This window comes from Eublepharis macularius, chromosome 5 (assembly GCF_028583425.1).
Source record: "Eublepharis macularius isolate TG4126 chromosome 5, MPM_Emac_v1.0, whole genome shotgun sequence".
NCBI classification, from domain to species: Eukaryota; Metazoa; Chordata; class Lepidosauria; order Squamata; family Eublepharidae; genus Eublepharis; species Eublepharis macularius.
In genome coordinates, this window is record NC_072794.1 from 109,608,980 (window position 1) to 109,633,259 (window position 24,280).

General features: G+C 44.9%; 1 protein-coding gene across 2 annotated transcripts; it reads right to left on the reverse strand.

Moving 5' to 3' along the window:
* Positions 1-1,639: 1,639 nt before the first annotated feature.
* LOC129330893 (uncharacterized) lies at positions 1,640-21,590 on the reverse strand. Of its 2 annotated transcripts, XM_054981163.1 has the most exons (6): positions 21,444-21,590; positions 19,803-20,198; positions 17,497-17,907; positions 13,285-13,333; positions 9,808-9,914; positions 1,640-1,943 (listed from the first exon to the last, which is right to left on the reverse strand). In XM_054981163.1, exons 1-6 carry the CDS (start codon positions 21,499-21,501, stop codon positions 1,924-1,926), a joined length of 1,041 nt encoding a protein of 346 aa, XP_054837138.1. In that variant the 5' UTR covers positions 21,502-21,590; the 3' UTR covers positions 1,640-1,923. The 2 variants fall into 2 exon arrangements, with proteins under 2 accessions (XP_054837138.1, XP_054837137.1); XM_054981162.1 differs by lacking the exon at positions 1,640-1,943 and having other exon boundaries at positions 9,755-9,914.
* Positions 21,591-24,280: the final 2,690 nt, after the last annotated feature.

Genomic DNA, 24,280 nt, shown 5'->3' on the forward strand with positions numbered 1-24,280 from the left:
GGGCCACCAGCCATGTGACCATTTTCAAGAGGTTCCGGAACTCCGTTCCCCCGCGTTCCCCCTGAAAAAAAGCCCTGTCTGTATCCAATATTTTTGTGTTTTCTTACAAGTCCACCACATACTGTAAAATAAACATTCTATACCAATTCTCTCTTAGTAATTGACAGCCTGTAAATTTTATATCTTTAGTCCGTAAATCTTTCCATAGGTTCATTGGAATAGTTTCTCTGAAATTTTCCATCCATTTTATCATACAGGTTTTAACTTGTTCCGTTTCTGTGTGGTGTTGCAATAACATTTTGTAAATTTTCCATAAGAGATGTTGCAGGCGAGTGCTGAGTGGGAGAGGAGAGCGTGGAGGGGGCACAGCGACAAAACACATGGACACAGTGCTGGAGGTAAAAAGGCCACAACTTTATTGAGATTACAGCAAAGGTGCGCATAGGGCACAGATCTGAGCATTGGCTGACCTGCCTGCCAAGCCGATGACTGACATGCCCCCTCAGACCCCTGCTGAGGGGGGGAATCATGGGATGACAATCAGTGGGATGCCACGTGGGTATACACCCCTGTGTGAACCATCCCCTGCCACCTGGGAGTGAGGCGGACTGACAGCCCCTGACTAGACATGCAGTGGCCATTCCTCACTCCCCAGACCCCTTATGGGGATCCCCATAATAGGGAAACTGAGCCTGAGGGCCCTATTTCCCCCCAAATGGATCAGTGCCCAATGCCCAATACGGAGCCTACTCACTCCAAAGTTGTGACGAAAGGGAGGGCTGGGTGAGATGCCACCATGGGCCAAGTGCTGAGGGGCGGGGGCCAGCTTCCCAGACCAGGAGCCTGCACCGGATGAGCCTGGGCATGCCCCCTGGCCCCTGGTTTTTCCCCACCCCTCCACAACATGGCGGCCACTGTGCCATCTCCCCACTCGCCTCCCCCGCATCGCCTGCAATCCAGTCCCCCAGGTGAGTCTGGGAGCCGTTGTTTTCAGATCTCCAGATATTAATAGTTCAAATTCTGTTTTTTCTCTTAGCCTACAGCCTTTTAAAGAGACTGTCCTTTTAGCCTTGATACTGTTTGGTGATACATCAGCCATGGAATATTATTGCCTCGATCTTGAATTTTTTGCCAAGTTTTTATATTTCCTTTCTTATCAATCATTGACTCATAGCTGAGCTGATCAGTCCTGTTTCTGGTGGCTACGTTGTAATAAGCATTTACTGGCACACTAATCATTTACTGGCGACATCAATGGCTCTGTCTTTTTAAACAACGCTTCCCAGCTAACATTGCATCTCCTTACACTTGGGCATTCCCGAGTAAGATGTCTTGTGTAGAGAAACTCATAGAAATCACTCAAAGGAGGAAAGTTCTAAACAATAGGAAAATGGTCTTTTGTTTCTTTAGTTATTTGAACACACATACATTTCTATCATTTCATTATACAGTTTCAGTGTGGACAAGATGGACAACCCATAGAAAAGGCTTTAAATATTCAAGTGGTTTGAGAACAGCTGAAAACAGAGTTTAGTTGGATCAATAATAATTAAAGATTCGTGACAAGGTCTGGGCGAGGTTTTAAGAGTATTGGAATGGTCAGATAGTCCCCCAAACAAGTTAGACAGAACATCAGGAGACATGGACACTGCCAAGAATAATTTATTGACCAAATAGGGATGTTTAAATTAAAGAGTTTCATAGGAATAAAGCATTTAATTTTTAAAGGAATTTTTTTTCACATTAACACAATTTCTGGAGGTGCACTGATGCTAGCTTTGAGGACCCTATGATTAAAGTATTCTGGTGTTGATGAGCTAAGTTAGGGAACCAAAAAAGCACAAAAATAATTAGCAAGGAGGCTTTTCTTTGGCATCCAAGGTTCTAAATAATCAAATGAATAAGACTGCGTAGATTATTAACTCAGTTTCCTGGAGTAAAATCTGAAATTGTAAAAGAACATGCATTACTCACTTCCTCTGCGTTTGAACTCCCTGAGCTTTACAGTCACACTTTTAATGTCTGGTCTACAACAAATGTGTTCTCTACACATCTATTGAATCTTCATATTACCAGCGAAGACACCTTAAGAGAAAACTTTTACAAATAGTTTCAAATTGATATACATTTCTGCCCCGCTGCAAAATTGTGTTTTATCAACAAAAATGTATCTTTTTACTTTTTCTACCCATCCCATAGTATCAGTCCCAAAACTGCTCTTCCAATGTTTAATATAAACTGTTCTAGCAACTGTAATTGCATGGAGTATTGCATTTTGATATTGATAAGGAATACTCAATGCATTATTCAAAAAAAGGAGTAAAAGGAGTATCAATAGCAAAACCCATTTTTAGTAGTTCTTGTACATTTTGCCAAAACTTAATAGCTTTTGGACAGAGCCAACAAAAATGATAAAAATCAGCATCCTTATATCCACAACATTTCTTGAGCAATAGCTATACATTCTTGAAAGCCTTTTAGGTGAATAAGTCCAGCTATGAATCGTTTTACGAATATTTTCTTTAAAATGTAGACTAACAGAGGTTAGCACTTGTGTCATTATAAATTGCCACATTTGATCAGGAATTTCATAACCTAACATTGAATTCCATTTAAAATGATAACTATTATTTTTACATTCTTTTTTCTATTTTGTTTGTTGTATGAAATAAATAATTATTTTTTAAAAATTATTCATAAAATAAACATTTTAAAAAAGAGACCCTAAGAGAACACTTTTTGGGGAATTGTGGTTACATGTGAGGGGATAGTTTTCATGCTATTTGAAATGACTTTTAAAATGGCTTTTGTCAGAAGACATGGCCTCAAAACGGGCTATATCAGATTCAAGGATAGTCTTGGATCTGTTGAATTCCTGGGGTAACCTGACCTGGCATGGACAGTGGGACTTTGGTGAAGGGGAAATCCATATGGTGTTTCTGTGTTTTCCAATAATAGTAGGTATCCATATAAAAAAATTGTGCCAAGTTCTATGTCTTTTGGAAGACCTCAAAACAGCAAGTCGGTGAAAATCCAAAACTGATTGTATATTCATGATTAGACATGGGCACGAACGAAAAAAAATTAATGAACCGATGGTTCGTGGTTCAGTGCTGACGATGAACCCGAACCAGTGAACTGCAACAAACTTTTCCCGTTGCCGAACCGGTTCGTGGTTCATGGGCATCAGAACAGCCCCCATTGGACTTAGAGAGCCCATATTCACAGGGAGTGTTTAGCAGGCTCTCCTCCAGCCAGCACCCTCCAGCCAGCACCCAAGAGGGATCTTGGAGTTATACCCTCTCCAATCCGAGGCCCCCTGGAAACTCCCACTCGATACAATTAGAGCCACCAGTTGACGTTGGCCCAGTGTACAAGGGGTGTACTCAAAGGTGGGCCACCTCCCCTCTAGGAGGCGGGGGGTCTGGCCACTCACCGGTGGCACCCCCCCATGTGCCCACCCGCCAGGCCTCAGAGGAGCGCACTCTTATTCCCGGCGCAGGCCAGAAGGTGGGTGATGATGGCGGCTGCCAGGCCTGGTGGGCACGGGGAGGCAGGGGGTCTTGGAAGTGGGTAGATCCCCCAGTAACCACGGGGCCTCATCCAAGGGTCCCATTGAGGGACATCCACCCTGAAAGAGTGTGCAGACTGCTGTGGCAGAGGCTTGTCTGCTCCCCCTGTGTCACAGTGGAGGCTGTCGCCAACAACACTCACCTTCCTGCCTTCGGGGAAAGGACGTGACTGGTCGTGGCATTACCCATTCACCCCTGACTGGAGGGGACAGCCGCTGCTGTTGACAGGGGATGCCGTGCTGTACAATTTTATGTGCAACAGCAGCGGAGCTGCTCCTCATGGCCAAAACCACCACTGGTAGACATCACCCACCTTCCTGCCTTTGTGGAAAGGACATGACTGGTCATGGGATCCATTCCCCCCATGCACAGAGAGGACAGCAGGTGCACATGGATAGGGGTGCACTGTGCTGCACAACTATTCACGCAACAGCTCCTGAGCTGCCCCTCATGGCCAAACCCACCACTGGCAGACATCAACCACCTTCCTGCCTTCAGGGAAAGGACGTGACTGGTCGTGGCATTACCCATTCACCCTTGCCCGGAGGGGACAGCCACTGCTGTTGACAGGGGATGCCATGCTGTACAATTTTATGTACAGTGGAGTGGAGCTGCCCCTCATGGCCAAAACCACCACTGGCAGACATCACCCACCTTCCTGCCTTTGCAGAAAAGACGTGACTGGTTGTGGGACCCATTCCCCCCATGCACAGAGAGGACAGCAGGTGCACGTGGATAGGGGTGCACCATGCAGTGCAAACCTATCAAGCTCAGCAAAAGCTTCTGAGCTGCCCCTCAGGGTCCAAAGCACCCACCTTCCTGCCCTCATGGAAAGGGTGGGAGGGACCCATTCCCCCTGCTCAGAGGGGACAGCAGGTGCCATGGAAGGGCACCTGTGTGGTGCCACTCTGACATCAGCAACAGCAGCAGAGCTGTTCTTCGTGGCCAAAAGCCGCATCAGCTGGCAGCACCACACATTCCTGTCTTCACGGAAAGGATGGGATGGGAAAGACAGGAGAGGTTGGGAGGCATCTGAGCAGATCCAGAGAGGGAGAGGTTGAAAGAGGGACCATTGGGGAAATATCAGGGAGACAGGGACAAAGGGTTACTGCTGGCTGCATTGCGGAGCATGACCGGGAAGACCCCTTAGTCGGTGAGCCATGAGCTGAGAAAGCCACTGAGTTGTGGGGCAGAGGCGTGCGATGACATCACCCACCTCCCTGCCCTTGAGGAAAGGATGGGAATGGACAGGACCGGGGAGGTCATTGGGAGGGGTTGGAGCGGTCCCAGAGAGGGCAAGGTGTGAAGAGGGACTGGGAGCTTGACAGGGAGAGGAGGACCAAGAGGCCCCAAACACCCACCATGTCAGATTGAGCAGGCTGCTGTGGCAGAGGCTTGTCCACCCCTCCTGTGTCGCAGTGTAGGCTGTCGCCAACATCACTCACCTTCTCGCCTTCATGGACAGGAGATGAGCCGAGGGACCCATTCCCACCAGAGGGGACAGCAGGAGCCTAGGATAGTGGGCTCTGTGCTGTGCAACCATATGTGCCGCAGCTCCGGAGCTGCCCTACGTGCCCAAAAAACAGAGCGTCAGAAAACACCCACCTTCCTGCTTTCACAGAAAGGACGGGATGGGCAGGACAAGTTGTGGGGAGGGGACAATTGGGCACCATCCGGAGAGGGAGAGGTTGAAAGAGAGAATGGACACTTATCTGGGAGAGGAGGGAAAAGGGTCACCAGCCATGGAAGCAGCCCCGAGAACTGAGGGAGGCTTGAGCCCACTGTGGAGGAGCTGGGCCTACAACCCCAGGGTGGCTCAGAGCCCGGGTAGGTCCAGGTCCACAGAAGGGTGCCCCAGTAGGTTGAGATTGACCTTTATGAAGGTCAACATGTTCACCAGGTCTGGGTGCAGACGTGTGCGGCGGGGACGGAGGAGGTCTACCAGGTGGGAGAACACCTGCTCACTCTGCACACTGGTGGGAGGGCAGGGCAGGATGTTTGTTGCCATGATGGACAGGTCCGGCCATATGGCAGATTTCCTTGCCCAATACTCCAATGGGTTGGCATGGGGGGGCTCGGTGGGCTCAGCAAGGTACTCGTGCACCATGGCCCCTGCCGAGTCCTCCACTGAGAGGAACGTGCCCACCGTGCAGCAGCCAACCACGCAGCCCACCGACGAGGCCCAGAGATCGAATGGGGCCGTTGGGGTGGGTCTTCCCTGGCATGGCTCTCTTCCCACCTTCTCCCCCTTGCCCTCCTCCTCCACCGCCTGCCCCTCACCCCTGCCCCGTTCCTTCTGTCCTGTCTTCTCTCTCTGGAAATGGAGTACTGCCGTGCGGAGCTCCTTTTTCCAGCGCTGCATCCGACCCGCCTGTGTGGCGATGCTGCCCTTGATGCGGGGGTCATAGAAGGATGCCAGTTGGTATGGCGCCTCGCAGTGTAGAGGATGTAAGCACACAGACACGCAGGCCTGGATCCTCCGGACAAAGTCCTGGACCCTGGGGAGCAGCTCTTGCTCGTGCTGGAGCTCCTGGGCCAGAAACCGGTCGAGGCCATGGATCAGAGGGATGACCTGACCCAGGCTGGCCTGGTAGGAGCAGAAGAGCTCAGTGGCATCCTTGAAGGGTTTCAGTATCCGGGATATCTGGGCAAGGACTCTCCATTCCAAGGAGCTGAGGCTCAACTCCTCTCCCCTCCTCAGCACATCTGAAGATGACAGAATGTCTTGCAACGGGCCCTTCTACTCCACCAGACGACATATCATGTTGTAGGTGGAGTTCCAGCGGGTGGGCATGTCCTGGAAGAGCTGGTGCTCGGGGTCCCCTCCCTCCCCCTGCCTCTGGAACAGCTCACAAGAAGAGTTTATGCTGCGGGAAAAGTGGGAAGCAATGCAATGGCAGCTGTCCAGCAGATTGCATGTCCACAAGGTTCCCTCGTCCCAGCTGTCCCTCGGCTTGCTCCCCAGCCCAAGCACATCCTTCATCACAAGGTGCAGCTTGTGCGCCATGCACACCAGGCCCGGGAGGGATGCCTCTTTCAGGGCTGCCAACATGTTGGCTCCCATGTCCGTCACCATGAAACCACGGACAAACCCTTCCACTCTGGACGTCCACTCCCTCAGAGCCGCCTTTACAGTGGCGGCGATGTTCTTCCCGGCGTGGACCTCATCCATCCCCCGGGCCTGAAGAAGAACCGCCCTGTAGCCCGGGCTCAAGCTGGGCACCTTTTTACGGCTACCAGATCTTGGCCTGGGGTGGCGGAGGTCCTCTGGTTGCCACCAGTGGGCGGTGATGGCAAGGTACCCATGATGGCAGCCGCTCCACAGGTTGGCCGTGAAGTGCACTGTTCTGCCTTGGGCAGCTGACAGCTCTCTGCGCACCATGTCTCACATTGACTCGTAGAGGGCAGGCATGACTCAATGCCCAACAGTGCGCCGTGACGGCATGGAGAACCATGGGGCAAAGTGCTGGAGCATCAGTTGGAAGCCCACGCCCTCCATGACCGATAGGGGGAAGCCTTGAAGGGCAATCATCTGTGCCATCACACGAACGCCCGCCTCCTGAGCCCTTGACCTCACCCTTTTCAGAGGCTCCAGCCCCAACCCCGATGGAACAACTTCCCCCAGGGTGTCCTGCCTGACACTTCCACTCCCACCAGCAGCATCCTTGGGGCAAGGCTTCTTGCTCGGGGTGCATTCTGGAGACCCTCCCACCGATCCCAGATCAGACAAGCTGGTGGCCCTCTGTCTCCCCCCGACGGATATTTCGCTGCCTGAGGACGGAGACCACAGGCTCGGGTGATGCCTCTTCAGGTGCCGAGTCAGGATCATCAATGAAAGGTGCTTTGGGTCATTGCCCCTGCGCACCAGGCCATCATACACACAGCACCGCACCACACGGGGGTCAGTTGGAAGGGCCCGAAAGTGCCTCCATACATTGAGGTTGAACTGTGGCCCGCTAATGGTTCCAGGGGAGGGAGGACGAAGGGTTACTGGCTGTGCCACGGAGCTGGCAATGGAAGACGGAGTGATGCGTGGACTGCAGGCAGGGACAGCACCACCGGTAGTTTGGGATGGGGACGGTCTGGATGTTTCCTCAAACCCCAACCATTCTTCCAAGGATCCCTCGGCCTCCTTCTCAAACATTTTCAAGAATTCCTCTTCCGCTGGTGGCAAGAGCTCTTTGGCTTCCTCCACAGATGCAATAGGTGATTTTTTGGGAGCGGTAGTCTCTGTTGCTCCAGAGCCCTGCACAGCTCTGCTTCCCGTGGTGCAACTGGGACAATCTCTGCACTTCCCCCCACGACCACTCTTGTCCACCAAATGAAGCCTCATAGTGCCAGCAAACAAGAATTGAGGAGAGAAGAGATGACACTGTGAGCCCTCAGCCGAGGTGCCCACTGAGCTTGGCCCCAGCAGCCCTGGCACCAGAGGGAGGGAGGGACTAGAGCCCTAGCCCACCACTCCCACAGACCTGACCTGATCAGGCACTGATTAATAATAATCAATGTGAACCCTCAGTTGAGGCGCCCACTGACTTGGCCCCAGGGCCTGGCAGCAGCCCTGGCACCAGAGGGAGGGAGGGACTAGATCCCTAGCCCACCACTCCCAGAGACCTGACCCGATCAGGCACTGATTAATAATAATCAATGTGAGCCCTCAGCCAAGGTGCCCACTGAGCTTGGACCCAGAGCCAGGCAGCAGCCCTGGAACCAGAGGAGATAGATGCCTATCCCCAAAATTCAAGCTCAATTAAACTCTCTCTGTCTCTCTCCCCAAAGGCTAGCAAGTAGCAAGCAACAGTTCTGTCACACTCCACTGCTCACTGAAAGTGAAACCCAGCCTGGGAGCCCAGTGCTTTTTATAAGCTGAGGTCCCATTGAGCAATGCAGGAGGTCGGTGGTTGGCCGTCAGAGCTGCCTATCAGGGTTTGTAGGGATGAGATTGGAGTGTCCATGGCTACAGATCACCCCGGGTGTCTTCTCCCAGGTTTTATCCACTTTGCAGCTCCATGGTTGGAAGGAAGACCTGCCGATCAAGGTAAGCTGCGTTTCCAGGGTGACAGAAGGAGTGCAGACAGAGTTCAGGCATTCCCCCGGCTCCATTTCCAAGGGAATTGATTGATGGTGCCTGACTATCTGGCTTCACGAACCGCGGAAGAACGGACCAAACTGCACCTCTAACGAACGCTGGTTCGTTGGCTGTGGACAATCACGAATCACTGGATCATGAATGGACGATCAGGCAGTTCGTGGGTTTTTTTGGTTCGTAAAGCGGTTCTTGCCCATATCTACTCATGATGTTGGGGATATGTATGCTAAGGATTGGTTCACCAAATCTGAGGCCACAAAGATATAAATCTATAACTAAAGTATAAAAGGAGTATGGTCTGCCAGGGAAATCAGAAAAGGGGTTCTCCTAGAGCCTTTCCCCTCACATTCTGTTTTTCAGATAATCCTTCTTTTCATCTGAGGGAACCAAACATGTTGACATGACAATTCTCCAGCTTGGATGATCTTTTGGCCATTTTCTTGCCTTGTTGCTATCTCTCTTTCCCCATCTCCTTTGTGACTGGAAAGATTATTGCTTCATAATTATGTACTACTTACAATGAATGACTAGACTAGGCCCAATTGTATTTTAGAAATTTCCTTTGTATTGGGAAGCTGGTGTATTTTGGATTTTTTTTTTATAATGGGGAAAAATCTTGTTAAGCCTATGTATCAATAAAATTTAACAACATTCTGTATTATTTAGTGTCCAGTCCCCGCCCCCCAAAAGTATCAATTTCAAACGTAAGATTTGAAAGATCCCTCTTGAGATGCAGGGTTTAGACTGGAGTTATACAGGTTAACATTGGTCCCTGGCCGTTTTGGTTTGGGAAGGGATGTATTTTTTTCCCTCAGAGACAAGGTTTTACCTTGCTTTCCCCTTATCTGCAGAGATCCATCTTGGCCTATATTTCCCCCGGCTTTGCTCTCCTAGTTCATCTGCTCATGGTACAGCCACTTTATTAACAGTCCACTGATGCCTGTGAGCATCTCTTTATCAGAACCACAATTTTTTTACCCATCTTTCCCTTTCTTGGCTGACTTTTTTAAAAATATGAAAATGTCAATAACATAATGCAAAAGGCAACTAAGATCACATTGACTGAGCACGCTCAGCATTTTAAGGCTGAGAACAGAATTTATTAAAAAATAAGTTGGATAAAAACCAAGAGAAGCAGAAACATACCTCTCGCATTCCTTTTGGTGAGCATCATGACAGCTAGTGTGGTAATGGATGCAATAATTAATATGCCAGCTACAGTGGAGCCCGCAACCAGAACAACATGGTAAATGCTGTAAAAATGTACAGTACATTCATTAGTCCTGCCCTTGAACTACTGAGTACCTGGTAAATTTGAAAGGACAAAATTAGGCTTTAAGCTTGACTCCCCCCTCCCATTTTCAATGGGAGTTACAAGCATGCAACTAGTTCAAGATTATTATTATTATTATAAATCCATAATACAGTTTAATCAAGATGTTCCATATTAAATAAAACTGATTCCCATTTAAAGATGGACATGAACCTAAATACGAACACCCCCCCCCCCCACAAACCAGCCTGGTTCATGGTTCGTGGACCAGGGTTTGTGGAAGCTCGTTTCGACGAACTTCCATGAACTAGACTACTGGTTCGTTTGGTTTGTATTAAAGGGCCAGTTTAATTAAACTTTCCCCACCACTTGCAAGCGGCAGGTTCCTTTAAACTATCAGCTGGCAGGCGGCAGGGGGGACCTGCCGCTTGCAAGTGGTAGGGCCCTTTAAATGGCCCAACCCCCAGCCCTCACCCCCCCAGCCCCAGCCCTTCACCCCCTCCTAAGCCCCAGCCCCCCACTTACCTTCCATCTGATGCTAGGGTGGTGGAGGTCTACTCTGCTGCCCTGTGGGCACTTACTTTCCCTTTGATGCTGGGGTGGAGGAGGCCTCCTTTGCTGCCCTGCATACCTGCAGGGCAGCGGAGAAGGCCAAAAATTCCCTTTCCACCCCTCAAATGGTAGCTGTGGCTTCCCCTTTGTGGGGTGGAAAGGGCGTTTTTGGCCTTCTCCTCTGCTGCACAGGCCTGCAGGGCAGCGAAGGAGGCCTCCACCACCCCAGCATCAGAGGGAAAGTAAGTGGGGGGCTGGGGCTTGGGTTGAGGGGCTGGGGCTGGGGCTGGGGCTGGGGGGTGGGGTTGGGGCTGGGGGGGTGGGAGCTGTGGGTGGGGGCTCAGGTTTGGGCCGTTTAAAGGGCCCTGCCTTGCAAGCGGCAGGTCTCTTTAAACTATCAGCTGGCAGGCGGTGGGGGGGGATTTGGTTCGGTTCAGTTTTTTCCTGGTTTGTGCCCATGTCTATTCCCATTTAGAAAAACAATTCATATTTTCTTTCCTTACCAAGATTGTCAGCTTTATCATGATAAATAAATTGTTTAATCAATCTATTCACTCCTTTTTAGTTGAGACAAAATCTTTTTTCCCAGAACTGGGCAAAAACTAAATGTGCTGTGATCATTACCTTTAGCACCAAATCTTGTAAAGGGGATTTCTGCTACATAGTTCAATAAGCGTATTTCTGGCATTCAAAGGAGTTGTCAATGTATACCAAATTACAATGCTTCTGTTACCATTTTCCAAAATTGAACAGATCTTGGGCATTTACACCACATATGAAAAAATATTACTTTTTCTGCATGATAATAGCATCTAATGTTTCATTTTTTCCAAGTGAGATTAAATGCCACTGATTGACCATCTTCACAATATTTTCTTACCATCTCTGTTAGTCTCTTGCCTTGAAAACTCCAGCAGGGGTTGCCATAAGTCAGCTGTAACTTGACCGTTCTTTCTACTACCACCTTTTCATAAGGCACAACCTGATCATTATTATCTGTTAGCTCTATAAGAGTTTAAGTAACCATTTCCCCCTGTCCTTTAAAACTCACAATATTAGAGTTTAACTGTACACCCCTTATAACTGGAGGAAGAGGGGAAATTGCTGATGCAATTTGACTTTTGAACTCATGCCCAGTGCTCACTATTGCATATAGTATATAGTTACCCTCTTTTGCAGTACTTCTGTTTCCTTTTTCTCCCCAACCAGATTCATGCTGCTAATGGCATTTTAACATAACTTTGTTCTATGTTCATATGTTCTTTATCACAGTTTAGCCATTCTTATATACAAGAAAGACAAGCTGCATAGTAATATAAATTGAGATATGGGATTGCTAAAGCACCTTTTTGACCATCTATCTCTTGATGTTATCGTGAATTCTAGGGTTTTTTGTCCCATAAAAACCAATCCGTTTTTGAATCTCCTTCAACGTTTCTTCCAAGACTAATGTAAGCAAATGATTTGAAAGATAGTTGAACTTTGGGAGAATTGACATTTTTACTGCACTGATCTTCCTCAAAAAGGAAACATTCGGTTTAGACTATAGCACTAACTTTGTTCTTATGGCAACTGACACTGGATTGAAATTATTTTTAAAGAGTCAATTCCTGTCGTTTTGGAACATATACACCTAAATATTTAAATACTTCTTTATTCTGCACTTTCCTTTCAAAAGAATCTGGTTTTAAACTGCATGCATCTATGGTTAGAAACCTAGCTTCTGTTTCTTTCTTTTTAATTTATATCCACCCACTGAAGCAACTTCATATATTAATTGTTCTAATATAACAGTAAAATTATATACATCTCTTAAATGTAAGATAACATTTGTGTAAAGGTTTATCTTCTAATGATTCTTATTTATTTGAATGCCTTGAAGTGAATCTCTCTGATAGATCTTAGCTGCAAAAATTTCCAAAGATATAGCAAATATTAAAGCTGAGATAGGGCATCCTTGCTGTACACCTCAGTTTATAACAAATGATTCTGGTACTACTTCATGAATACCTTCTTTTCCTAGTGAGATCTTATATATCAAGTAAATCCATTCTACAAATTCATATCAAATCCAAAACCCATTTAAATCAAATACTAAACTAATTTGTCAAATTCTTTTTTTTGCATGTAAAGACAAAAAAAGGGGGGGGGGGAGGATATGTTTTTTACATATCATAAATTCAAATTTTTTCTTAAGTTTATTGTTATTTGACAGTATGTAATAAAGCCAGATTGACGTATTTGTGGATTATACTTTTTAATTTATAAGCTAGTATAGAGGCTAATATTTTATGGTCACAATTTATTAGACTAATTGGTTTTAAAAATAAGTTAATAGCAAAAGTTAATAGCAAGGTTTTGCAAGGACTATGAGTTTACTTTCTTTCCATTTGGTGGCAAATTCTTAACTATTTTAGTATAATTCTTTTTAGGTTTTTAATTGTCATTGTTACCAATAGATAATTCTATTTGTAAATCTAAGCTCCTAACATATTCATTAAATAATTGAGACAGTTCGATTTGTAGTACACTTTTGCAACATGAAGAATGTATATAAAGCCTATGTGCTAAATTTAGTGAATCATACATTTATGGGTCTTCAAATGGAAATCTGGAAGTGTTTTAAAATAACCCAAGTGGAAAAGCTAAATTCTGTCATTGCACTTTTGCTCAGATTATTTTTTTAATCAAACTGAACTACAAAATAGGAAAATATATAGGAAAACAGAAACATAACATCTGCCAGCAAACACAAATCACTTGTTCCAATGATCTTACTATATATTTAATTTTGGTACCTTGATTTATTTTCCCTGGTAACTGTCAAATTGCCAATATTTTTCTGTTCTGAAAATAAAAATAAAGAACATTTAAAAAAAGAATTAGACTTTTGGCCTTCTGTTGCTCTTCACAGTTTTCTCTGAAAGTAGCTGGGGCCAAACTACACATTAGAAACATAGAGCTGGAAGGTACCCTGAGAGTCATCAGTCCAACCTCCTGCACAGTGCAGGAAATTCACAGCTATCTCCCCACTCTACCTCCCCTATAGAGACCCTGCTCTATGCCCAGAGGAAGGCAAAAACCCTCTAGGATCCCTAGCCTGGAGGAAAATTCCTTCCTGACCCCAAAGTAGTGATCATCAGCATTACTCTGGGCATGTAAGAAAGGGCCATGAGAGCCAAGCAACGGCTCATTTGTTCATGCTGTCCCTCTTGTTATCTGCTTCCATACATACAGTCATGGAATCATCATTGCTGGTAGGTGGTCGTTTAGTTTCTTCTTAAATCCCTCCAGGGAAGGAGATCCCACCACCTCCCCAAAAAGCCTGTTCCAGCGAGGAACCACTCTAACTGCCTGGAAGTTCTTCCTAATGCTTAGCTGAAAACTCTTTCGCTTTAATTTTAGCCCATTGTTTCTGGTCCGACTCTCTGGGGCAACAGAAAATAACTCCATTCCATCATCTATGTGACAGCCCTTCAAATCAAATACTTGAAGAGGGCCATCATATAGCCTCTTAGTTGCCTCCTCTCCAGGCTAATCATATACAGCTCCTTCAACCTTTCCTCATAAGGCTTGGTCTCCTCCAGACTCCTCACCATCTTTGTTGCCTTCCTTTGAACACTTCCCAGCTTGTCACCATCCTGTTTAAACTGTGGTGCCCAAAACTGAACACAGTACTCCAAGTGAAGTTTAACCAGAGCCGAGTAAAGCAATACCATCACTTTGCATGATCTGGACATTATACTTCTGTTGATACAGCCTAAAATCACATTTGCCTTTTTAGCTACTGCATCACACTGCTGACTCATGTTCAGTGTATGATCTACTAAGATGTCTAGATCCTTTTCACATGTACTACTGTGAAGACAGGAATCCCTCATCCTATAATTATGCCTTTGGTTCATTTGTATGTAAATGTAGAACTTTACATTTATTTCGGTTGAATTTCATTTTGTTAGCTTTAGCCCAGTTTTCCAGCTTGTCAAGATCACCTTGAATCTTGATCACTCTTCTACTGTATTTGCAACCCTTCCCAATTTAGTATCATCTGCAGATTTAATGAACACTGCTTCTGTTCCTTTATCTAAGTCATTTATGAAGATGTTCAACAATGCAGGGACCAGAACAGATCCCTGAGTCGCTCCACTTGTTACTTCTCTTCAAGAGGATGAGGAACCATTTACAAGCAATCTTTAGGTACGATCTGTCAGCCTGTTACAAATCCACTTAATAGTAGTAGGATCCAAACCACATTTTACCAACATAACAAGAATATCATGTGAAACCTTATCAAAAGCCTTACTGAAATCAAGATAAACTATATCCAAAGCATTCTCCTGATCCACCAAAGTAGTAACACTCTCTAAAATGGAAATAAGGTTAGTTTGCCATGACTTGTACTTGAGGAACCTATGCTGGGCTCTTAGTAATCACAGTGTCTAATGTTTAAGGACTAACTGATGATTTGTTCCAAAAACTTTCCAGGTATGAACATCAAGCTGATAGATTGATAGTTACCTGGATTCTCCTTTTTCCCCTTCTTGAAGATGGGGACAACATTTGCCCTCCTCCAATCTTCTGGCACCTCACCTGTTCTCCTAGAATTCTCAAAAAGGGGATAGGCAGAGGCTCCACAATTACAACATCAAGTTCCTTTAGTTCCCTAGGATGCAATTCAACTGGCCATGAGAACTTGATTTTGTTTAAAGAAGATAGGTGTTTACGTACCACCCCTATCCCTATCCCAGGTTGCAATTCCCTTCATTTTGCTAGGTTCCCTTTGCAAGAAGACCAAGGCAAAGTAGGAATTGAGCAGTTCTTCCCTATTTCCCATTAAAATCTCCTCTTTTCTCTCCTTCCTTATTCTTTTTCTTGCTCCAAATATAACCAAAGTATCCTTTTTTGGTTGAATTTCGCATCTCTCGCTAGCCTAAGTTTTATTGAGCTTTAGCCTTTCTAACACTCTCTCTACAAGCACTGGCAATTTGTTTATATATTCATCCTTTGTTATACAGCCCTCCTTCCATTTCTTAAATGTGTCCTTTTAAATTTTCAGATGTTTAGAAATCTGTTTATGGAGCCACCCTGGCTTCTTTAGGTTCCTCCCATTTTTTCCTTCTCATTGGAATAATTTGTTCCTTCAATATCTCACTTTTAAGAAACCCTCACCCATCTTGAACTCCCTTCTCTTCTGACTATAGGAATCTATCCAGCATAACTTTGAGCTTCTTCAAGTTAGCGTTTCTAAAATCTAACCAGCTTTTCACTTACCCAAGATCTTAATCTTCAAAATTACATAGTCACTACTACCCAAGGTGCTCACTATTTTCACCTCATCAACCAGTTCTTCCCTGTTCATGAGAATTAAGTCCAAGATAGCAGACCCACTTGTTTCCTTCTCCACTTTTTGGAAGAGGAAGTTGTCAGCTAGACAACTCAGGAATTTATTAGTGTTTTAAAAGACTTGGTTCTGGGTTCCCTGTAATCACACAGCAGCTGCATGGAATGGCTTCTTCTTCTTTTAAAAAAGAGCTCATACAGGCTCCAAACGCTGTTGCTCCTGCCTTCCCCTCCAAGTCATTTTCCTGTACTAAAAAAGGACAGGAGCGGGGTATGGGGTGGGGAATTATTTCCTTGTTTGTGCTGCTGCGTATGCACAGAATATTCCACCTGAGTCAGCAAAAATGGGCAAAATACTCTCTCCCCCCATGCTATTTCAGCAGAGAAAATATCTTGGGGTGTTCAGGGTTGTTGTTTTTTTTTCCAAAGAAGCCATTCTTTACAGTCTCTGTGTGACTCTGGAGAACCCAGACCCAGCTCTTAAATGCTAATGTAGTTTGGTCTTTGGTTACCCCACTTTCAACACCATGTTAAGAAACATTGGCCCCAGCATAGACCTGTGTCTTTCATTTATTAAAAATGGCCATGTCATTATTTCTGGCTTCTAACCAATACCATTTTTGTTAATGGACACTTCCAATAATTCAAAAACTATTTACAAGTTCGGTGTAGCCTAAAAAATCTTATCCAATGTTATAGATACTGAAATGTAAATGAGGCCGTCGTCACACGGGTATCTCTTCCGTTAAATTTACAGCATATAGCGCCCTACCTGTTATCGGCACAGTAACGTTTCTTTGGGTCACCTAACGGCTCTTCGCGCCACCAGCTGTCCACACCGAAGCACTCTGTTCTGTTCTCTCTAACCGCGCAGAAGCAGCTCCTCCCCCCCCTTTTAAAAAATTATTCTGGCGTTTAATTCCGCTATAACGGAATAACAGCATATAAACATTACGACCCTTTTGTTTCTCCAACTTTGAAATTATATAAATAGCTCTTTGCCCGCAGAAAACTCCCTGTCTGACGTGATCCCCATCGCTGAAGACTCTGCCATGGCGATTGAGTCATTTTTACTTCAGCAGAAAGTTTGCATTGTGTTATGTCGTTATGGCGTTATAAGGACATAATAAAATTAAAAAAAGGGGAGTCGCAGGAAGAAATGGATTCTGGGATTGAAGGGAGGGCATAGGACGTTGCGAGGCGAAATACATCGATGTGAGGCATTCACACTGAGGCACAAAATATCGCAACTATCAAGCAAAAAACAGCAATGAGGAAATCGCATCAGTGTTGGAATAAGGTGGGTGTTTGCTGGGAAATAGCGCCATTTTAGCGCTAAATAAAAGCCCATGTGACGACGGCCTGAATTTCATTCTTAGAATGTTTTTAAATATTTCTTGGATAATTCAGGTTATAGCCTCCTAGGTTTTTGGCTGTAAGTTTTCCATGGTTAACTCTCTCCCCGTATAAAAAGTAACAAGAGTAGAAAAAACTGGGCTGCAACCCTTATTCCTGATATGCAGCTTTGTCTTTTAACATGAGACATGCTCCTTTTGCAAACTAAACTGGTACAGCACTAGAAGGCTGTATTATGTGATTTTTCTGCTTCTTAGTCTTGAGATTTCAGGAATTCCTGAATGGCATTAACCCAATTACCAGGAACTGCTCACCTTCTTGAACTATTACTGTAATTTTTTTAAAAGGTATAATATTCCAACCGTCAAGAAATCCAAACCAGTATATCCCTGAATCTTCTAGTTGCAGATCTGACATGAATACAGAGAAACAGCCATTTGTAGAATTTCTTATTACAACCCTTTGGCTTGGTTTAGTCGTCAGATACTTCCACCCTTGTTCCAGAAGCTGTACAGGGGCTTTGAGAATACACTCTTTCAGCAGTTCTCCTTTGCACCAGACTTTCTCTGTTTTCAGATGCTGCTGTCCACAGAAGACCACTATGCTGAGGTTCTTTCCTTGCCCCACCATCACCTCTATTGGTCTCCATTCTGTTTGGCTTAGACGTTCAAAAGAAGACATTCTAAATGTAGAAGGTGAGACTGTTGTACCAGGTACTGGAAGATCTGAGGGGGAAAACCAGTAAAAATAGACATAGTTTTCAAAAGAAGCCTTCGTAACCTGCCTTACACAATGAATCATAACATTGATCCCTCTTGCTGAGAACTGTGTACTCTAAATGGCGGTGGCTCTCTGAGGTCTTTCCCTGCCCTTTTACCTGGAGATTGAATTGGACCTTTCTCATGCAAGTAATGGTCTCTAGTATCACAGAGCTATCATGCTGAAATTTGGAGATACCAAAGACTCTGTAAGAGCTTGCTAGCAAGTTTCCATTGAAGAGCGGTTCACTCGCTTTTAAAAAAGTGGCAAACATTTTAAAAGAAACCCTAAAGTATCCCTCTCACCTGCAGCAATGCCAATGTTTTCACTCAGTCTCATCCCACCTTCACTCAGTCACCCCACCTTACAGCCCCTATTCCACATGGCTTTTGTCCACGCAGGACTCACAGTGCCCAGCAGAGCATTTTGGATGGTTAAAGGGGGCCATCACTCCCTTTTTCACAAGTGGAAATGTTGATTGGATCCAATCCATTATGTATATAGTGTGATTTCAGATGTGGGGTTGACATTATGTTGAGGCCAAGATTGCACCCCAAACTCAGGTATCATACTGTTTCAGGAGGTTCTGATATACTCCAAAAATGCAACCCATTGATCATGAGGATGGTTGAAGACTGACTATGCAGCTATGCATCCAAATGCATGGTCATCCCTTACAATTGCCACACAATGGCAACCCCATCCCACACTGCTTCTCTACCTGTTCAGGCCAGCAGGGCCAATGCCAGAGTTTCTGGCGCCTGAGGCCGGGGGCAGCTTCAGGGCTGTTGCTGCCCCTTTGCACGTGCACACCCAGACTGCTCAGTTGCCCCACACCGCCCCGGCCACCTGCCGCACCTGGCCCGCAGCTGTGTGCTAGTGACAGCGGCAGCAGCACAGGGCAACTTAGAGCTGGACCAAACGAGACGAGGGTCATGCAAGTTTTCTTGGGAAATGTAGGAGATGCCCTCCCCTCTCTGCCGCTGCTCACTGCCCTCTCTGAACGTGTGTGTTTGTGTGGGTGGGTGGAGCCCCAAAGCATCCCCCCCCTATCTCCTGCCTGTCGCCTCACAAACTGGAAAGGAGCAGAGGAAAAGTGATAATTTTCTTTTGGGGAAATGGGGGGGAATGGGATGGAATAATGACAAAAGAAAGCAAAGGGGAAGGGAAAGGAGAATGTGGGAAGGACCTAGAGAAACAGCTGCGCCTCAGGGTGTGCAATTTGAATTTGCTGCTGAAGACACAAATCCTTCTTCCAGGCACAAGCCCCTCTTTCCCACCCCCAACACAAGGGCACCTGGGAGAGAACAGAAGCAGCCCACCCCGGAACGGTCTTCGGGTGCCCTCATGTCCAGCAGGCTTGTGCCTGGAAGAAGGATTTGCGTCTTCAGCAGCTCATTCAAAATGCACACCTTGAGGCACAGCTGTTTCTCTAGGTACTTCCCGCTTTCTCCTTTCCCTTCCCCTTTGCTTTCTTCTGTCATTATTCCATCCCTCCGCCGTCCCCCAAAAGAAACATCACTTTTCCTCCACTCCTTTCCAGTTTGTGAGGCAACAGGCAGGAGATGGGGGGGGATGCTTGATGTGCGTGCGTCCTCCCGCTCAGTTGCTCCACGGCGTCCTCCCGCTCAGCTCCCTCCCACGGCGCCCCCTCCGGTGCCTCTGTGCTGGAGGCAATTACCATAGTTGCCTCCATGGACGCGCCGGCCCTGCAGGCCAGAGATGACAACAAACTGTGGGGCCAGTGTGACCCATAGAAAAATGGCACAGTTCATGCAATTTTTTATGCTGTCATAGAGTTACCTCAGAAACTGCCTAGTATATGCAGAAAGCACTGATCTAGTTTTCCCAAAGTGCTCACCTTTAAGAACCACTATTTGAATTGGTGACAAATAGTCAATTTTCTGGCCATTCAGAAGTCCAAACCAGTATAGTCCTGAGTCCTCTATTTTAACAGTTGTCATGTATACAGAAGCACAGCCTTTCCTTAAATCACCCAGTCTGACTTTTTCATTTGATGCTGTAGATAGAACCTTCCATTTCGACTTTGAGAAGACTGGAGGATTTGTATGGAAACATTCTTCTTTGCACCAGACTTTCTTTGTGTTTAAATTTCCCTGGCCACAGAAGAGATATATACGAAGGGATTCCCCTTGCAATACAGTCAATTCTCTATTCCTTTCTCCTGTGTTTGGCCTTTTAAGGAAAGGAATTGTAGGTGTTGCAGATGAATGAGTCTTACTCAGCAAAAAAGGACCTTGGGCAAGAACAGAAAAATAGTGCAATTATAGACAACTTAGTAAACAAAACTATTTTGACCTTTCAGGTTAATAGAATCACTAAATATGTAGCCTCTGATATCAAACTAGGAAGCACAAAACTTTCCCTGTGCCTAGAAAGAGCTAAATGCTTATCCAGTGTGGGAGATGGTGAGCATGTCCCAAATGGAGTATTGAAAAGAGACAAGGGTACATTCACTGCACATCTTTCCATGCAGTCCCTACACAATCCTAATCTCCTGCACACACTTCAGTTGGCAGCAAACTTGGGACATGCATGAGCTGTGCGGTCCAGATGGCAGTAAATACACAAGGCAGGAGTACTACTTGGGTGGGTTCTCAAGCTTCCAGCATAGCATTCAAGTGTTTCATTAAGAGTGTAAGTAACTGCAGTTTGGATATCTCATAAGTACTATTTTCTCTTTCAGTGTGTTAAAATATTGGTTAATACAGGAAAACAAGTTCTGTGAATGATCAGAGACCCTCATTGGAAAGTGAGAAGAAAGTGTGCCTGATCCTGGCTGTGAAGAACTGGCTGCTGAATAGACGTTGTGATGAATCTAGCACGATAGACAATGATCATGAACTGGCTCAAGAGATTCAGATCCTAGCTATTTGGTCTAGAATTGATCCTCAATTGATGAAAGTGGCTACTATCTTAGGTTTACTCAGAAGTAAATGCCACTAATCAATGGAATTTACTCCCAAGTAAGTTGTACATATACTTGCAGCCTTAATGAGTCTCTTTTTCCATCACATTGCAACAGCTTCCTTTTTGTTCACTTTGAACACGTACTCCATCTATGCTGTTTGTAGTGTCTAGCCTTCATTCCCATTATATAAACAAATGGATGGGTACAAAATAAATAAACTGGACTGTTTGAGTTCAAAATAAGGTGGATGCAATTAGCCTCTTGCACAAAACAGGATATAGAACTATCCTTCATCACTTGTCTAGCTTTCTCCTTTATGGTAGCTGGAATTGTTTCATCCTTTCAGTTAAGAAAGGTGGCAGGGTGAGTGAGGGAGTTCTGCCTGTCTATAGTTTTCAGAAGTGATAACTGCAGACAAGCAGAGTCTAGTTATATAAATACAGTACCATAATGGCATTTTAAATCGAGCACTATTTATAGCAGAGAGAGGTGGGATATTAATTCTTTAATAAACAGACAAATAAATGGATGCTGATGATCCCAAATTAAAAATGTTTCTCTGTGTCTTACCTGTTAGCACCAGTATGACCAGGAAACCTGAGAGTTGCTCCATCCTGTGACTGATCATTGCTTAGAGAGTAGAGCAGAATAGTGAGTAGGTTAAGTTGCCTTTGCAGGAAGGAAGAAAAATGCCCATTATCTTTGCCTGTCATTTGGTGTTCAGGATCACTAGAGATTGTTTGGTAATGTGAGAAGATCTTTTAAACAAGTTCTTAATGTCATTATGTAAGTGTAGGAAGCTGTTGTGTATGTCCCCTTGTGATAAGGCACTGCCTGTGCTGGATAAACAGCGATAAGGAGAATTCTGCCACTGGTAACATCCCATCCCAGTATTATTAGACTGCTATGGCTATGGTGTGAATGTGTTGTTTGGTGATTGTAACACAACAAAAAATTAATCCCCCAGGGCAGTTATTGACTCACTTCCATGGGTGAGCTCTAAGACCACCAAACTGGTCTGCAGTTATAGGAAATACTTTGGAAAGGTGCAAAGATACCTGCAGAGACTGTAAGAACTTACATTTCTTACCACTTGTTATTAGTTAATGAAATTATGTTTATTCCTGACTAGCCTGTTCTTTTAAGAAGATAGTAAAGTGTCTGGTTGTAGACATATTTCATAATTTAGAAACCTTCCCTTACATTGGACTTTTGGCAATGTTATTAAAAATGACATCCTAATTTCCTTATAGTCTATTAAATTATTAGAGAAAGATTTGAAGCAACTACCCTAATAGCTGAACTAAATTTTAGATTCAAACAAGCAGGGAATCCACAAGGAGTTGTGGGGGCATCTCATTTTTCCTTCCCTCACTACTTCCTTTCCTTTCCCTAAAAGCCTCCATCACCTCCTTTCCTGCTTGCTTCTCTGCTTCCCACCCACCACCCAACTTACGTTTATCTCCCCTCCGCCAATTTTCTGCTTTCCATCCTTCCCTCTCCCTGACAGCCTATCCATGAGAAAATTTTGGCTGAGTTACATGATTAACAAAACAAGAGAAGCTACCATGGTTCAGCTACCAAAAATACAAAAGAGATACCCTTCTGTGGTATATAATGATTCACAATTAACTTCACAACAACCTGTGAAGTAGGTTAGCTTTAGAATGAGTGACTGGAACAAAGTCACCCACTGAGCTTCCATGACAGAGTGGATGTTTGAACTTGTGTCCCAGATTTTAGTCTAAAACCACTACACCACACTGGCATTCATGTGGTGGCTGTTGAACAGTAGTGAGCAGCGTGGTCCCAATGAATCCCCATTCAAAGGCCAAAACAGCCCTGGAAAATGTCTTAACCCACCCATCCCTGCCTTTTACTTACAAAAACCAAGGCTTGAAGGATGACAATACTGTTGCAGTTGCCTAGCAACAGCCTTGACATTTCAAAAGTCATTTGTTTCTTAGACTTATAAGATTTGCTTCTATTTTTGGGGGGGGGGATAAGTCCCCAGTGTATTTTTTGTTTAGATTTCAGGTTTTTCTGCAAAATTCACCAGATTTAAGTATCACCAGATGTGAGAGATTTATTGATTGTGCTTTTATCCAAGTCTTCATTCATTGTTGCTGCATTTAGGAACCGAGGCCATTACAAGATTAGTGTGTGGATTTGGGCTATATGAGCTTTTGATGGATGGAGACTCTTCCATCATTGTAGGAAACCATTCGGGTAGCAAAACAGTTTTTAAAAACCCCAACATGGTGTTATATTATTGATGTCAAATAACTTGGATTGATTGATGAATGTAGATGTACATGCCACATGTAGTTTGGCAAAGTGATCCTCAGATAACAGTATTAAAAAATAACTTGACTGGTATATCCCAATGAAAATACAGCCTTAGAATTTGGTAAATATCTGGAACTTGATCTATTCATTTGGCTTTCTTGATGTTGCTTTGCTGTGTCAAGAGAAAATATCAAGTGGCCAAGTTTTCATTATGCAGATAATTCTTTAGCCAAGAAAAATTTGCTCCAGTGCTTGTGGTAAGTTGGAGTCATAGGCCAGATAGATGATACTGCAAAATGGAGAGGAATAAACCACAGTAAAGAGTGCCATCTTGGCCGTCCTATTTTTGTAGCATGCTGATTTCCTGTTTGCACAATGAGCTTTTTTTTTAAAAAAAATCTGAATCAAGATCAGACTTCCTGAGGTCTTATGCTTGTTCAGCAATTCCATTTGTACTCAGTTAATAGTATCTTTCCCAGCAATAATTCTGTCTACTATGTGAAATGGACTTGAAATTTCAGTCTCCTTGAATCTGAAACTGTTGAAAGGGCTTTGCATCTTACAAGTCTTTCACAGCCTTTACAGCACATTCATTACCATTTCGCATCCCATGTTTTTCTGCCTTTTACACTTCCGAGCTAGTCATGTGATGCAGCTCTGGGCTAAGTTAGATTTTCCCCAGGTTATCTGACTATGGACATATCACGACTTTTTTTTTTTTTTGCCTCAGATGCTGACTTGTGCTTGGGCTGGTGAAAGTAAGTGTATAATGTTTGCCTCTTCCTCCCCTTTTCCTTTCCTATCACAAGTTGATTGGTCAAAGCACATTTAACCACACCCACCCTTGTCAGCTCCCTTCTTTCGCCATTGGGCAGCAACTGTTACATCAAGCAGCAGCTTAGCTGTGCCCATCACTCGCCTCCTCTGCCCCCTTCTCATTTCCCCATCTGATTTTTCCCCCTGCTTCTGAAGGGCAGTATCGTTGAGGCGTCAAGCACTTTAAAACAGAATTGTGGGTATTTAACAGTCCCTTCTGATGAATGGTTGAGCTAGTACAAAACAAGCAGAACAACGGCTCTGCCCCTTCCCTTCTCATCTCCCCATCTGATTTCCCCCAT